The sequence below is a fragment of the Drosophila ananassae genome (genome assembly GCF_017639315.1).
Source record: "Drosophila ananassae strain 14024-0371.13 chromosome Y unlocalized genomic scaffold, ASM1763931v2 tig00000110, whole genome shotgun sequence".
Taxonomy (NCBI): domain Eukaryota; kingdom Metazoa; phylum Arthropoda; class Insecta; order Diptera; family Drosophilidae; genus Drosophila; species Drosophila ananassae.
Window position 1 is genome coordinate 206,109 of NW_025319067.1, and position 16,957 is coordinate 223,065.

Below are 16,957 nucleotides of genomic sequence, written 5' to 3' on the forward strand. Positions count from 1 at the left end.
AACTGTTCAGCCTTCCGAAAATTTCCCAGCCGTCTGCGTCGTCGTTGAGGGGTCTCATCGACACTGTGTCATCAATTTATGGATCACTATTATCCATAGGAGATGATACTAAAATTGCAAACTCAATGATTATTCATTTAGTTTTGAGTAGAGTGGATCCAGTGACCAAGCAAAAATGGGAAGAGTCACTGGATTATGAGGAATTGCCGCTGTGGTCCGATTTCGAAAAAATACTAAATCGTAGATACCAGCATCTGTCCGCTGAAGAGACTGGCAAACCAAAACAAGAAAGAACTGGGTTCGGCAAGCAACTAAATAGAACTTCGTTGGCTTGTTCTTCTACCAACGCCAAACCAGCTTGCAGTTATTGTAACGCGAACAACCATTTTTTGGCCCAGTGTAGTCCGTTCGCTCGCCTTGCTGTAATGTTTGTTAAGTCAGCCTCCCTATGTTTGAATTGTCTGCGAAAAGGTCACACGGTAGCGAATTGTAAATCGACCAGGTGCCAAATCTGTTCAAGATCGCATCATAAACTTCTGCACCGATTTACAGTGACCGAAAATAGCTTAGCATTACCACCACCCACACAAAATCCTCCTCCAGAGTTAACGAATGATGGCCCTTCTACTTCACATGCTTTGCATGCGTCGTCTGTAGAAAGGGTTTTGTTAGCAACGTCGATCGTAAGCGTTCGCACAAAAAATGGTGAGCACATCTTGGCCCGAGCATTACTTGACTCAGGGTCACAAATGAATTTTATTACAGAAGATCTTGCTCAACGCTTACATCTTGCTCCTTGCTTGACTCGCGTATCGCCGCCGGACTTACCCACAGAGGGTCCTTTGGCTACTGACTCGCAGATCCTTCGCACTCGCTCTAACTACCGCACTTAATCGGCGGGCTATTTATAGTTGCCCCCCCCCCCCGTTCGTCCCGCTCATGCCCCTCTTGCCACCTGTATTGGCGTGTGGGATATCTAATCTCCTGACACTTCCCCCTTCTTCGGGAACGACAGACGCTTCGTGGTTCCAGCTTCATGTTTGTTGTTAAACCCTTGCAGAGGGTGTTATAATTTTGGTCAAAAGTGTGCAACGCAGTGAAGGAGACATCTCCGACCCTATAAAGTATATATATTCTTGATCAGGATCACCTCCTGAGTCGATATAAGCATGTCCGTCTGTCCGTTTGTCCGTCTGTCCGTCGGTCCGTCTGTCCGTCTGTCCGTCTGTCTGTTTCTACGCAAACTAGTCTCTCAGTTTTAAAGCTATCGAGTTGAAACTTTGCACACACCCTTCTTTCCTTTGCAGGCAGTATATAAGTCGAAACGGCCGGGATCGGTCGACTATATCCTATAGCTGCCATATAACTGATTGATCGGAAATACTATAACTTTGGTGTTTTTTAAGTTGGAGAGTTGGGATTTTCCACACATGTTATATTTGACCAAAATATCTTATGTACAAAATTTCATAAGGATCGGCCGACTATATCCTATAGCTGTATAGCCACCTAGCGGACTGGGACTCAACTGCAAGGGTATATCAACTTCGGCTCCGCCCGAAGTTAGCTTTCCTTTCTTGTTAAAGTTAGATTTGGTACAGATTCTATTTTGGGAAAAACAATCTGATTTGTCGAATTTCGAATTTTACTTCTATTTTATTTTATAACAACGATATGGAAGACTTTCTGTGCACCGAAGGACCGCACCAAAGGACGGGAAGTGTCCACACACGTCAGACAACACATGAAAGAGCTATGGACGGAAATCGTCACGGGATACCATGATCTCATCGACCTGGAACCAGCCATTAAAAATGATGGACACACCGATGACAGATTTCAGGTTGTACGAGCAGAATACTTTTCGTTTCTGAACGAAGAATCGCAATCGACTTCAGCATAAACACAAAAACCCGCCATCGCACCCATGCTTGTAATACCACCAATAGAAATTTCAAAGTTTGACGGTGACTACCGACATTGGCTACGATTATACGAAATTTTTACGGAATGCATTCACAATCAAGACTACAGCGATGCAGTAAAATTCTGCCATTTGCAGAATCATGTAACAGGTGAAGCAGAAAACCTTATCTCAACGTCAATTGGCGGACAAATCAGTTACAAGGATGCCTGGCAACGACTAAAGAATCGATACCAAAATGAACGGCTGTTGATTGAATCCGCGATCCAAGAGCATTTCGGACACCCCAGAACAAATGGATCAGCGGTGCTGATAACCATTTGGGGGGCCCACAAATGGATAGAGCGGGCGACGAGAACATAAATATAAAAGAAACTCTCGTATTCAATAAATTGATTGGAGCCGCATAGATTAGGGTTAAATTGAATCCAAAATAATTATATTGAAACACTGATTTGAAACGCGAGTGTTTATTCGGCTGCTATTAAAAACTATTATTACCACAACATTGGTGACCCCGACGTGATTTTATCCCGGCTGATTATTGTGATCAGCATTAAAAGTGCTAAGAAATCGGCCTTGTTATTGTTGTTACAAGTTGCATTTTAATTGAAGAATGGAGTCTGGAGCTGAGACCATTGGAGCTGCTGCCGCAAACCGGGAAAGGACGCTGCGGAGAAGAACAGAGGTGGCCTGCCAGGAGATGGAGGAGCTGCATCATAAGGTAAAGGCTGCGGCGCGGACTGAGGATTGTTCCATTATTGCGCTGGAGTCAGTGGAGAAGCGTTTGCGTGAGCGGTTCACCGCGCTTCAAGAAGAGTTGGAGGAGCTTAATTTTAGCGAGATCGGGAGTGATCTGTATTGGAGATTCTCGCAGCTGGCGACTGATGTGGAAGTGGAAATTCAGATTTTAAGACCACGATTGACAGCCATCCTCACCTAACGAAAATGGAAAAGCTCCAGTGGCTCATTTCATGCCTGCGCGAGTCAGCCTTGGATACGGTGAGAGCTCTGGAAATTAATGACGCGAACTACGATGTGGGCCTTGACCTATTGCGCAATCGTTTTAGTAATCGGCGTTTAATATTTCAGTCTCACATTAATGAGATCCTGCAGCTTCGTGTGGTCGAGCCAGCATCTGTTACTACTTTGCGGGAGCTATCGGATCGGTTCAATGGGCATATGCGGGCTCTTCTGAGTTCCGGATCAGCTGCCGAGATCCAAGGATGCTTGCTTATCCAGATTATCCTGCAGAAGTTGGATCCCGCCACAAAGGCCAAGTGGGAAGACACTCTCGCCGGAAGCAACGACAGCATTCCGTCTTGGGAGTCCATGGCACGATTCTTGGAGCAAAGGTGCCGGACTCTTGAATGCGTCGAGTTTTCTTTGGCGGCGTCTCCCCCAGCTAACCAAGTGGGCCGAGGTAGATCTTGGAATAACCGATCTTCGTGCATGGTTATTAATGCCCGTCCTGCTCTATGCGCCCTGTGTGGTATTTCGGTGCACGAGCTTCCTTCTTGTTCAAAGTTTAGTGCTTTGACAATTGAGGAACGGTAAGACAAAGTCCGGCGTCTGGCTCGCTGTTTTGTTTGTTTGGAGGATGGCCATCTCGCTCGCGGATGCTCAGCTTCCCGCTGCTCGATGTGCAATCACCGTCATCATATTTTGTTGCACCCTCGAGGGCAGATTTCACCCGCACAAGTCTCCCGTCCCATCAGTGCCGTTACTGTTGCGTACCCATCCCGCTCAATCAACCCTGTTATGAACCAGGATCGCAATGCTGAGCTAGTGCTCGTTCGTGGTCGATCTGGAGCCTTCTTGCCTTGCCGAGTTTTATTGGATTCCGGTTCACAAGTGCACCTCATCTCATCGCGGCTGGCGAATGAACTTCAGCTTGGCCGTTCCAAATGCTCCGTCCAATGATGGAGCATCCGTTAATGCGTGCTTGAAGTCCCGCCTTAGCATGTATTCAGTGGAAATTGAGGCTGTTGTAACTTCACATATAACGGATTATCAGCCTTGTCAGGACATAGATGCTTCGGGCTGGAAAATTCCGGGCAATATGGATCTAGCTGACCCCAACTTCCACAAAACGCAGCGAGTGGACCTGCTGATTGGAGCCGGCTTATTCTTTGACCCGTTGGCGGCTGGACAAATTCAGTTAGGTCACGGGCTCCCCATTGCTCAGAACACTCGATTTGGCTGGGTGTTTTCTGGCCTCGGTGGATTATCACGGGATGTGTCGGCGCTCTGTGCTAGGGAGGACAACCCACGGAATAACCTCTGCAATAATGTGACTGCTTCCCCTTCCAACATTGTTATTGAAGGCCCACCCTTCAATGGGGGGAGGATGTTGGGCCAAGCAGCCATCAAAAAATGCATGTAAAATAATTATAATATGCTAAGCTGCAGCTGTTGTTATACACTGATTTGAAACGCGTGTGTTTATGCTATTAAAAACTATTATTAGCACAACATTTATATTTACTATTTTTTCTCTTATTTGTCCGCTATTTATTTGATTCCTCATCACTATTATCATTTATTAGAGGTTTTTCATGTTTATTTAAAGCTCCTATTGCAAAATCACTGGCATCTGTTGTCGCTTTAAATGGTTTATTTAATTCTGGAAAATTTAATATTGGTGTGAACTTATGTGTGTTTTTAAGTTTTGAAATGAATCAATATACTCCGGATCGTATTCATTGATTTTTTACTTTTTGCACTTTTTGAGTAGTTTTTAATGAATTTTCTGTAGAATCCTGTCATTCCTAAGAAACCTTTAAGTTGTTTCTCTGTTTTCGGAATCGATATAGCTAAAATAATCTGTATTTTTTGTATTGTATTGTATTTTATTTTTACTCAGGACGTGTCCAAAAAATTCTGTATGTTGTTTCATAAATAAGCATTTATCTGCATGTTTATGTTCTGCTGCAGATGTTGAAAATATTAATTTATTCTCAAGGTATACTACAGATATTTTGTTTAAGTAGTCCCTTAATATATCATTCATAAATCTTTGGAAAGTTGCCGGGGCACTTTTTAGTCAAAATGGCATTCTAACATATTCCTAAAGTCCCATTGGTGTAACGAATGCTGTTTTTATACCCTTGCAGAGGGTATTATAATTTTGGTCAAAAGTGTGCAACGCAGTGAAGGAGACATCTCCGACCCCATATAGTATATATATTCTTGATCAGGATCACCTCCTGAGTAGATATGAGCATGTCCGTCTGTCCGTCGGTCCGTTTCTACGCAAATAGTTTCTCTTTGCGTAGAAATAGTGAAACTTTGCACACACCCTTCTTTCCTTTGCAGGCAGTATATAAGTCGGAACGGCCGGAATCGGTCGACTATATCCTATAGCTGCCATATAACTGATTGATCGGAAATACTATAACTTTGGTGTTTTTTAAGTTAGAGGGTTGGGACTTTCCACACATGTTATATTTGACCAAAATATCTTATGTACAAAATTTCATAAGGCCGACTATATCCTATAGCTGTCATAGAACGATCGAAATGGGCACACCTTTGGTGTTTTTTAAGTTAGAAAGTCTATATCCTATAGCTGTCATACAACGATCGGAATTGGCTTAACTTTGGTGTTTTTTAAGTTAGAAAGATGGGACTTGGTACAGATTCTATTTTGGACAAAATAATCTGATTTGCCAAATTTCATAAGGATCGGCCGACTATATACGATCCGCTATGTATCTAATAATATAAGATGCGTGGCGCCACCTAACGGACTGCGACTCTACTGCAAGGGTATATAAACTTCGGCTCCGCCCGAAGTTAGCTTTCCTTTCTTGTTTTAAATATCTTTGAATACTTAAATTTAAAAAATGATGAAAACGTTGTTAATTAAAAAATGTATAACTTCAAAATTAAGGTACAAAAGCGCTGAAATCTGCCCTAAAATGCCTCCTCCTTTGAGCTGCCACCAGTAATAAGATCATCGACATAAAAATCGTGAAGCATGATTTCGGATCCCACTGGAAAGTCTTCAACCTCGTCTTTAGCCAATTGGTGCATCGCTCGCACAGATAAATGACTCCGGCTTTGTTCCATATGTAACAGTGCCCAATTTATTTGTTTGCAGCTTCTCTAGAGGGGAATCTCGCCACAAAATGCTTTGAAAGTAGCTGTCAGCCGGTACATCTTACAAATGTCGCCAGTCAGCGCTACCGGATGCGAACGAAACCTCAGCAGGATGTGAAAAAGATTAGGTTGGATGACCGGCCCAGCCATTAGGATGTCATTCAATGAATAACCTGAGGTGGTAACCGTGGAACCGTCAAACACCTTTCTAAGCTTCGTCGTGGTGCTTTCCTTCTTTAGCATACAATGATGTGACAGAAAAGATTTGCAATCTCGATGCAATTCTGGCGTAGCCAGGGACATATTACCTTGATTAAGATACTCCTTTATAAAGGCCGAATACTGAGCGCGCAGTTCGGGCTGATAAGACAGTTTCCTCTCCGTCTGTGACTCGAGTGCACTCGAGTGTGACTCGGGTGCGAGTCACCCAATAAACCGGAGATTTATTGTTTAATTGGTAACCTGACTGTATAGGCACAATTTTCTAACCGCACGAAGTTCTTAACAAAGTGACTCTAGCAATCCAGTCCTTCCTTTGACGCCTTTACAATCGGATCGGTACAGGTTTCCACTTCCCAGAACTGTCGAAGGAGTTGATACAGCCGCTCATCTAAAGGCCCCTTTGGGCAGATCAGTGCCAACCGCTCAGTAACCACGAGAACCTTGCCATTGTCAGGACATCAGCCTCCACAAACAACCCAACCGAGCCGATTTTTTTGGATTGAGGGGAAACCAGGAGATAAATGAATTTGCCCCACACAAAGCAGCTCGTAAAATAATCCAGCTCCAATTAGCAAATCAACTCGCTGCGGCTGGTAAAATGAGGATCTGCTATCTTTACATTGACAAGAATTTTTCAAGAGCTGACGTCCAATGCAAAATTGGGCTGAAGGTCAGTGGTGTAGGAGGCTACGATCGTAGTTACTTGCGTCGTCTTGAGGCGTCCGAGCATTGGGATGGCAAGCTGACTTGCACAGAAAACCCATCCGGTTCGCCAAACCTGAGGTGAATCACAAAAGCAGAGTTACCTCGATGAAAAGGCCTACGCCGTCCTACCGCAAGGTTTTGTGCCCTTGATGTCGTCGGCAAATCGATGCTCTCCAAAAGTCCGGCATCTGTGCTCAAGAAAACTGGCGATGGACGTTGGAATGGAATCTAAGGAATCCGAGTCAACTTGCATTTACTTCCACTTAGACAGCGGGGCATCATCAACCTTCTGCCACAGCACTATGATGCAGCTAGCAATCTGCTTCGTTGTGCCCATGCTTGCCAGAGCTCGTATATGCGAATTAAATTTGTCCGAAAGCTCGCGAAGCCTCGTCGCCGATGCGGATACTAAGGCTGAGGGATGCATTATCTCATAAACATGAGCTTTAAAAATAAGTCTGCGATTACTAAACCTTTTGTTTAGCAGTTCCAATGCGATGTCATAATTGTTGTCCACGAGCTCCAACGATCGAACAGTCTCCAAGGCAGACTCACGAAGGCGGGACCGCAACCGTTGAAGCTTCTCGACCCGACTTATGAATAGGTTTGTGTCCACCATCTTCGAGAATAGTTACCGAAATTCTAGCGAAATTCAAGAATAGTGACCAGCTCGGACAGCTCCTTGTGTGTGCTCTTCAATTCCGCTGTTTATCGAGATTATTTTATTTCGTCGCGAAAACGAAAGGAAAAATAGGTGGCTGTAGAAATTAAATTAAATTGTGAAAAAAACGAACGAAAACGAAAATGCGTGCACTCTTCGACGTTATAAATTCGATTATATTCATATTAACAAAACCTTAAGCCTAGCTTATTTAGTGCGGCGAAGCGGGGCGAATTCATGGGAGAGCGCAAGTGAGAGCTTCACTTGCGCTCCCGCTCCGCCCTAAACTAACTTATACTAGACTTCATAAAATTCCACGTATTATCTACATCTAATTTTACACCGGCCCCGTTGAAGGCCTTCCTTAGGCTTCAACTATTGGCAACCTTGCCAGCTTGTGGACTGCTCTCCGAAATACTGCTCCTCTACTCGCCCTGACGTCGGCGACCCTGACCCTTCCGTCCGCGCCGGCGTGAGTCTCGACGACCCTGGCGGTGATCCACTGCTGGGGCGGCTGGTTGTCCTCGGCGACCAGCACCAGATCGCCCTTCCTGGCGTCCTCCTGCTCCCGCTGCCACTGCGACCGCGCCTGTAGGCCCAAGACGTACTCCCGGGACCAACGCTGCCAAAACATTTGCTTGATTGACGAGACAAGCCGCCATCGCCGCAAGCACGTTAGACCCTGCTGGTCCGGGGTCCGCGGTGCTGGTGAGGCGATGAGCGGCCCGCCTGTCAACATGTGCCCGGGAGTCAACGCCTCGCCGTCGCTTGGGTCCTGACTGAGGGCGCCCAGGGGCCTCGAGTTCAGGACGGCCTCGACTCCAACGAGGACGGTATGCAGCTCCTCTGTGGTCAACTTTGCGCTGCCCACCGCTCGTAGGAGTAGGTGTTTTGCAGACTTCACACCTGCCTCCCATAGTCCGCCCATGTGCGGAGCCCGCGGCGGTATGAACGCTAATACGCATCCTTTTTTTGATGCGTATTGCCGCAGCTCGTCCGCTTCGCTCTCGATCTGGTGCCGCAGTGCCGCGAAGTGGCGACTCGCTCCGTCGAAGTTCGTCGCGTTGTCGCAGTGCACGGTCTGCGGACATCCTCGGCGCCCAACGAACCTTTGAAAAGCCAATAGAAAGGAATCAGTTGACAGATCGGAAACTACTTCTAAATGTACTGCTTTAGACGAAAAACAAACAAACAGGGCAATGTAGGACTTGTATGGTGGCCTACCACGAATTTTCAAGGTCGTCTCAATAGGGCCACAGAAATCCACGCCACATATGGAAAATGGGCGGAGAGCACGAACTCGATCTAAGGGCAAATCTCCCATGATTTGAGTCATCAGATGAGGCTTGCATTTAAACCAGCGTATGCATGACCGCACTATCTGACTGCAGACTTCCTGCGCGTTTACTATCCAAACGCGCTGTCGCAAGAGACTCACTAGTGCTCGTGGACCCACATGAAAATTCTACTCGTGCAAGTATCGGACGTAGCTCTGAACAAATTGAGAGCGCTTCGTCAACAATACTGGAAACTTGGCATCGTACGAAATAGGAGCATTAGCTAGTCGCCCCCCGAACCGCAACAACGAAAAGGTAAGTCCAGCCTGAGAGGTTTCATGGACAAACGGACTTAGCTTCTGTAGGCTTGGGCTAACAACAAGATTTTTTCTAACATTTTTAATTTCCTCTTGATACTCGTGCTCTTGGACTATCTGGACAATTTTATTAAACGCGTCTCGATATTCGACAGGGGAAGGTACATTATCAGAAGGAACTACTAATTTTTTACACTTCTGTGTGGATGTCTTGCAGGACGCATCGAAAACGACTCGAAGTTTGGTCGTTGTACTTTGCGGCCGCAAGACACACTGGTGGGGTATGACGTAGTGTGGGAAAGCAAGAACGTCATTGCTTGCAGTGGACATATGGCCTAGGGATTCGTATTCTTTCCTGTACGTTCCAAATACATTTTCTTTAAGTTCGGATCTCGAGATAATCTTCTCTCGAGCGACAGAAATCGGCGTTTGGCTATTTGATATGAATTGTACAAAACGCTTGGATCCGACTTAAATGGAAGTTTCACTTCAAATCGACCTGATGGCAGTATTCTTGTAGTCTTCCGATAATGTTCCTCATATAGCTCTTGTTCTGGCGACAACATCTTTTTAGAAGATGGAACTTCTTCCAACGACCAGAATTTCTTCAAGTTTTTGTCTATTGACTCTAATATTTCCTCTTGGCAATTCAGACTAGAGACCGGCTGTGGAGGAGTTGAGGAATTTGCCAGATATTTTCGCGATACTATCCACCCAAGGAGAGTTTTTTGAAGGATGGGATGGTTCGGACCTTGTTTTATTTGGCCAACGGACAACAGTTCGAAAAATGACTCAGCTCCAATTAGCATATCTATCCGCTGAGGTTTGTAAAAATATGGGTCTGCTAACGGCAAGTTCTTTGGTAGGGTCCAATCTTTCACGTTCACTGACTGATCAGGGTGATAGCCTGAAATGGTTTTCAAAACCCAAAAGTCGAACGGAAACTCGCTACCATTGACTCTCGACTTCACCACGGTGTGTATCTTTTTCTTAACTTGTGAATTAGTTTGACCAATTCCAAGCAAGTTGATGCACGATTCCTCCCTACGGATCTGTAAGCGTTGAGCAAGATCTTCTGTAATAAAATTCATTTGTGACCCTGAGTCAAGTAATGCTCGGGCCAAGATGTGCTCACCATTTTTTGTGCGAACGCTTACGATCGACGTTGCTAACAAAACCCTTTCTACAGACGACGCATGCAAAGCATGTGAAGTAGAAGGGCCATCATTCGTTAACTCTGGAGGAGGATTTTGTGTGGGTGGTGGTAATGCTAAGCTATTTTCGGTCACTGTAAATCGGTGCAGAAGTTTATGATGCGATCTTGAACAGATTTGGCACCTGGTCGATTTACAATTCGCTACCGTGTGACCTTTTCGCAGACAATTCAAACATAGAGAGGCTGACTTAACAAACTCAAACCTTTGCATTACAGCAAGGCGAGCGAACGGACTGCACTGGGCCAAAAAATGGTTGTTAGCGTTACAATAACTGCAAGCTGGTTTGGCGTTGGTAGAAGAACAAGCCAACGAAGTTCTATTCAGTTGCTTGCTGAACCCAGTTCTTTCTTGTTTTGGTTTGCCAGTCTCTTCAGCGGACAGATGCTGGTATCTACGATTTAGTATTTTTTCGAAATCGGACCACAGCGGTAATTCCTCATAATCCAGTGACTCTTCCCATTTTTGCTTGGTCACTGGATCCACTCTACTCAAAACTAAATGAATAATCATTGAGTTTGCAATTTTAGTATCATCTCCTATGGATAATAGTGATCCATAAATTGATGACACAGTGTCGATGAGACCCCTCAACGACGACGCAGACGGCTGGGAAATTTTCGGAAGGCTGAACAGTTGACGTATTTGGTTCGCAAAGATGAGACATTCGTTGGAATGCCTTGACAGTTCCTAAGGCTTCACCAGAGAGGCAAGAAATTAACTGATTAAATTTCTCGATAGCTGGAATGTTCACATCTTTGTCAACTAATGTCTCGAAAAGACTTATGAAATTTTTGAAATCCGAATAATTTTCACTGAATTTTGGCAATGCCAAACTAGGAAGTCGAGCTCGAGTTGGGGCTGCAGAAATTGCAGTAGCTGAACGGGAGTCTTCAGCTGAATTCAAGGCATTACATAAGGACATAATCCTTGCCTTCGTAGTTATTCCTAATTCTTCCAACTCGGCTCCGAAATCATCCATTTCATCTATTTGCTCGATCTGGTCTTGCAACTTATTTGCTTTAGAAATTGCCTCATCTAAAACCTGAAGCCTGCATTCTAGCTCGGTTTTGTTTAGAGGAAGTGATCCATCTTCCAAACGTTCCTCCAACCGGCGAATGCTTTTAACTTCGACATTTAATCTTTTTTTAAGTCAATAAGAGTCGTGGAATTAAGTTTTTGTTTAGTACTTTCCATTTTAAAAAATTTGTTTTTTCAATACAAAAACGAAAACGATGAAAATTTAAGATTAATAATTTATTTAAATTTTTTATTAATTTTAAAATAATAATATTAAAAATTTATTAATAAATACGAAAATGAGAATATTATCGCTGCATCTATTTGTATGTATGTAAACCAAATATATATGCACCTTTATTTTATCTGTAATAAATATAATAATTTTTGGCTGCACTTTAATATTTATTTGGAAGATTTGTAAATTTGAGAACGAGGGGTAGGGGGCGACAGTGATTGCAATTAATATAAATATTCTCTTTTTTATTTTATCCACAGGCAGTACATTTAGGTTAGCACATATATTTATAATTAAAATTTTAGAATTCTTATATATGTTGTTATTTATTCTTGCTCTACTATTTTTTCTACGTACGTATGCGCCAAGAATTGAAGAATTCTTTAATTTGTATTTTGAATTCACAGGCACAACCGTCGCGAGCAACTCTTTTTTTTTTTTTTTTGAATAACATACATATTATATATATTATATATGTTTGTGTCACTGTCACTATTTTTTTGTTGCTTTTTTATTTAATTATATTTACTACAGTCCACCCGGGGGCGCCAAAATGTTTATCGAGATTATTTTATCTCTTCGCGAAAACACACGAAAGGAAAAAAGGTGGCTGTAGAAAATTAAATTGCAAAAAAAAACGAACGAAACGAAAATGCGTGCACTCTTCGACGTTATAAATTCGATTATATTCAATCAGCAACAACTTAAGCCTAGCTTATCTAATGCGGCGAAGCGGGGCGAACAAATCACAAACCGAATAATGTTTGTTAATGTTTATTTGTTTATATTTATGTATTTTCTGTAGAATAATTAGATTAGATTAGTAGCACAATTAAAAGTCGAAAAAAAATTGAAGTCTAAGTTAGCATAGGGCGGAGCGGGAGCGAAATAAAAGCTCAGTTGCGCTCTCTGGCTTAAGTTCTAGCTAGGCGAGTTATAACGTTGAGTCGAACGCTTGGTTTTTCTTTTCGTCGTTGTTAAAAATTATAGTAAACAGCAACTTTTAGTTTTTTTTTTAAAGTGTGAGATAAACTAATCTTAATAAACATTTTGGCGCCCCCGGGTAGTCTTGGTTTAATATACTATGGTTACTATACATAAAGCAACAAGTGAAGTGACACAAAAAAAAAAAATACATTGAAAACAAATATAAAAAGTTGCTCGCGACAGTACTGTTCTGCACATTTAAAAACAATAAACAAAAAACAACATTTTTATCAACCGGAGTCATCGTCATCCCCATGTCCTGCACCTCCATCGACTGTCCTAGGAAAGTAGCCGCAGGATTAAAGGATCCAAAATCAGAACTGCAGGTATTTGTGCAAAAAATTGAAAGTCGTGAAAAGACAAAATAATAATTGTCTTGTGCTGGAATATTGCACCCTCCTTTTAATTCTTGGCGTATGCGTACTTTAAAAATAGTAGAGCTAAAGTGAATAATAAAGTTATATATAAATTTTATAAAAATATTGCCAATACATAGGAACAATTGCCTGTGGACAAAATAAAGACGCATAAATTATTCCAAAATTACTGTCGCCCCCTACCCTTCGTTTTTGATTTTGTAAATATTTTTCAATACAATAAATAAAGTGCAGCCAAAAATTTATTTTATATATTTGTGCATAAATAATTGGTACATACAAATAGATGCAGAGGTGAACTTTTCGTTTTTGCCTCCCTCCGTTATCCGTTGCTGTATGTATGCACGTATATGCAATTTTGGCGCCTTTTGTTTAACGGAACGCCAAGTGACGCGATACCCTATAATTTGGTTCGATATATTGTTTTCGGGAAAATGTAAAGATGACAATATAGGATAACTTATAAACTATGTATCGATAGTTCCTAAACAACCCGGGCCACCCTGAAACCCGGTTTCTGAACTGGGTAGTTTCGCAATTTTCGTTATTGGCCGGGTCACTTCTCCTGCTGCCGTCTTGATCTTGACTGTGCGAACCATATTGTCCTTTCCTTGGAACGTGTCGATCACCTTCGCTAGTTGCCATGATGCTGGTGGTGTGTTGGACTCCTTGACGAGCACAACGCTACCGATCGAAATGTTAGGGGTTGTTGTGGTCCACTTAGGACGCTGCTGTAGACTTGTCAAATACTCCTGGTGCCATTGCTTCCAGAAGCCCTGGTACATAGATTGGATACTCTGCCAGTATCCCAGTCGGCCCACAGGAATGTGGCCAAGATCCGCCTCCGGTATTGTTGTGAACGGTCTTCCGATAAGAAAATGGGCTGGTGATAGATAGCTGTCATCTGTATCTGATATGTAATATATACGTCGTGAGTTGACGACAGCACTAATTTGCGCAAGCAAGGTGCGCATTTGTTCGAATGTCAGGGTGGTGTTTCCAATGACTCGTCGAAGATGCAGTTTTACGCATCGAACTGCAGATTCCCATTTTCCTCCCCAATGCGGAGCACGTGGTGGGATGAATGTCCATTGAATCCCTTCGTCTGCAAGGGTGTTCACGATTTGATCTTTGTGTTGAGATGAACTTAAGAGTTGCTGCATTTCATCGAGGGATCGCTTCGCTCCGATGAAATTTGTACCATTGCCGCTGTACATGCGACGCCGCCATAAATGCTTCCGTGGATAGGTCCATGGCGAGTTCAAGATGGATCGCTGAAGTGACCATACAAACGAATAGGCATATGTAGCCCTTGCTGATGCGTGGTTTACGCACCTTTGCGTCCTTTAGAAGAATGGGTCCTGCGTAGTCACATCCGGTGTTTACGAACGGAAGTGCTTGCGTGATACGTACGCTCGGTAAATCTGCCATACGTTGATGCATTGTGTTGTACCTTTGCCGAAAGCAAGCCAGGCAGTTGAGTGTGATTTTGCGTATTAAATTTCGTGCGCCGAAAATCCAATACCTTTGTCGAACAATGACGAAGAGAGATGAGACTCCAGGATGCAAATTAAAACGATGCTCATGTTCAATGATCAAATATGTGATCCGATGATTCATTGGAAGCAAACTAGGATGCTTCGCCTCTGCTGACAACTGTGAATGTTGAATTCGTCCACCCACTCTTAGCAGATTGTCCTTGTCGATGATTGGTGAGAGCTTGACTAATTGAGATTGGTTCCCTAAAGCCTTGTTTGCGCGTAATAACTGGAACTCCTTTTGAAAACCAGCTTGAGCATGTTGCAGCCATCGAATCCTTGCTGCCTTGATCTCATCGAATGTTAGAGAATTCGATGTTTGTTTCGAAGATGGGTGCTTCATGCGATGAATGAAGCGCAAAACGTAAGCAAGTGTGTGTATAAGCTTCAGCCAAGATGAGTTGCCATTGAGAAGCTTATCCCATGGGTTGTCCGTCGTGACAGTCGTCTGCGCAGCTAGGCAGTTACTTTTGACTTCGCCTTGTATGCGTTTGTCTGAAAGAGAAGCACAGTTGTGAGTATTATTCAATTTCACCAAGAATTGATCCTTGTCCCTCAGCCATGAAGGACCCTTCCACCATAATTGGAAGTCAATGAGCTCGGATACTCCCAAGTCACGTGATGCGCAGTCCGCTGGGTTCGATTTTGAGTCTACATGCCGCCATGCATGCTTCGGAATGGTTTCGAGGATTTCTGAAGTGCGGTTCCCAACAAACGTCTTGAGTTGGGCTGGTAAATACGATAACCATGACAGGACTATCGTCGAATCACTCCATGCGTAGATCGTTACGTCGTTGTTCATTAGTCCAGCTTTTATGGATTGCAGAAGTTGACTCAGTAGAAGTGCGCCACATAGTTCCAGGCGCGCCAAAGACTGCTGCTGCAGTATGGCGACCGAAATGGTTCCATCGTCGGAAACCACTCGGCTGTATACCACCGCTGAGTACGCCATGGTGGATGCATCTGAAAATCCGTGCAATTCGATTCTCTGTTTGTCGCTTTTAACTAAGCGCGGTATCTGGAGCTTGTGAAGGTTGTCCAGATCAGCTCGCCATTTGAGCCAGTTGTTTGCTAGTTTGCTCGGTAGTTCGTCGTCCCAATTCAAATTCAACAGCCAGAGTTTTTGAAATAGTATTTTGAATTGGACTAATAGACCGAGAGGGTCGAATATACGTGAGACATCCGACAACACTTGCCCCTTGGTGCAGCGAGGGTCTTTCGATAGGTTTACATTGTACGACAATGTGTCCTCTCCATCTGATCTGACGGATCCTCTCTCCATACGATTCTCTGATAGTCTCTATGTTTTTCGCTCACCCAGATTTGACGGAACATCTTGACTATGTCCGGTGAAAAGACGTATTTGTACATACGGAATCGCAAGCACACAGCAAACAGGTCTCGCTGAATACTCGGTCCAATCGAGAGCGTGTCGTTTAATGCCATGCCTTTGGCGTCTTGATATGAGCCGTCGAAAACCACTCGAAGTTTCCGACCCAATACGGGATGATGTGGCAGGTAGAAATTCCTACCCTTGGGAATTTCGCTCGGTGAGATTTCTCGCATATGTCCTAGCTCCTGGTATTCCCTCATGAACTTTACGTAGTCGTTACGTAACTGTTGATTCTGCGCCAAACGTCGTTCAACTGATTTGAACCTCTGCAGCGCTCCTTGAAGTGTATCTGCGAATTGTGTTTCGGATACTTTAAACGGAAGTTCCACGATGTACTTGCCTTGTTTGTCTCTAGTGTGTGTCGCAAGAAAGTGTTTCTCCACCTCCTCGTCTTCGGGTTGAACTTCTGCTTTGCGTTGTATGCTCTCCAGTTCCCAGAACCTTCTGAGATGAGCATCGATGTCTATTGTGGATGTAAGTGCCGTAGCGCTGCATGCGCGTGATGAAAGCAGTGATGTAATTACCCATCCGAAAATTGATGATATATCTTGATGATCGTTGCAGATCGTTGAAAACTCGAAGTGCAGACTCGTCAATGGCCTGCCTTTCCAATGATGATGTAATCCTTCCAAGCACATGAGCCTGGACTACCAGCTGATCTTGCGAAATACGGGATTGGATGCTTATAGTGCTGCATCCCCTTGTAGTGTCTGCTTTGGTTGATGAAATTCCCGTAACCAGTATGCGTGATGGCGTACGAGCCAAACCAAGTGTTTATATACAGCGTTCAGATATGTAAGTTAACTGAAGTTAACCGCGCGACGGCAATGTCCGGTTGCTTAAGAACTCGCTCTGGCCAAACTGCTGACACAGCGTCTGGCCGGATGCTCGTGCATAGCCGGCGAACACTGCATATTTGCGTGGCCGCTATGAAATACTTTTTGTTAGCTTTAAGTTTCAGTTTGTACTCGAGTCTCTCA

General features: G+C 43.8%; 2 protein-coding genes across 2 annotated transcripts; both read right to left on the bottom strand.

Moving 5' to 3' along the window:
* Positions 1 to 13,513: 13,513 nt before the first annotated feature.
* Positions 13,514 to 15,536, bottom strand: LOC123258216. Its single transcript, XM_044718088.1, has 2 exons — positions 14,382 to 15,536; positions 13,514 to 14,320 (listed from the first exon to the last, which is right to left on the bottom strand). Exons 1-2 carry the CDS (start codon positions 15,534 to 15,536, stop codon positions 13,514 to 13,516), a joined length of 1,962 nt encoding a protein of 653 aa, XP_044574023.1.
* Positions 15,537 to 15,811: 275 nt separating this feature from the next.
* On the bottom strand, positions 15,812 to 16,615 carry LOC123258217. The gene has a single exon (XM_044718089.1). The coding sequence runs from the start codon at positions 16,613 to 16,615 to the stop codon at positions 15,812 to 15,814; it is 804 nt and encodes a 267-aa protein (XP_044574024.1).
* Between the last annotated feature and the right edge of the window lie 342 nt (positions 16,616 to 16,957).

Coding starts and splice junctions, on each gene's coding strand:
- LOC123258216 (XM_044718088.1), bottom strand. CDS start 15,536: ATGGCGTACTCAGCGGTGGTATACAGCCGAGTGGTTTCCGACGATGGA. Junction 14,321..14,381: donor TTCTTCTAAAGGACGCAAAG/GTGCGTAAACCA, acceptor TGGTCACTTCAG/CGATCCATCTTGAACTCGCC.
- LOC123258217 (XM_044718089.1), bottom strand. CDS start 16,615: ATGTGCTTGGAAGGATTACATCATCATTGGAAAGGCAGGCCATTGACG.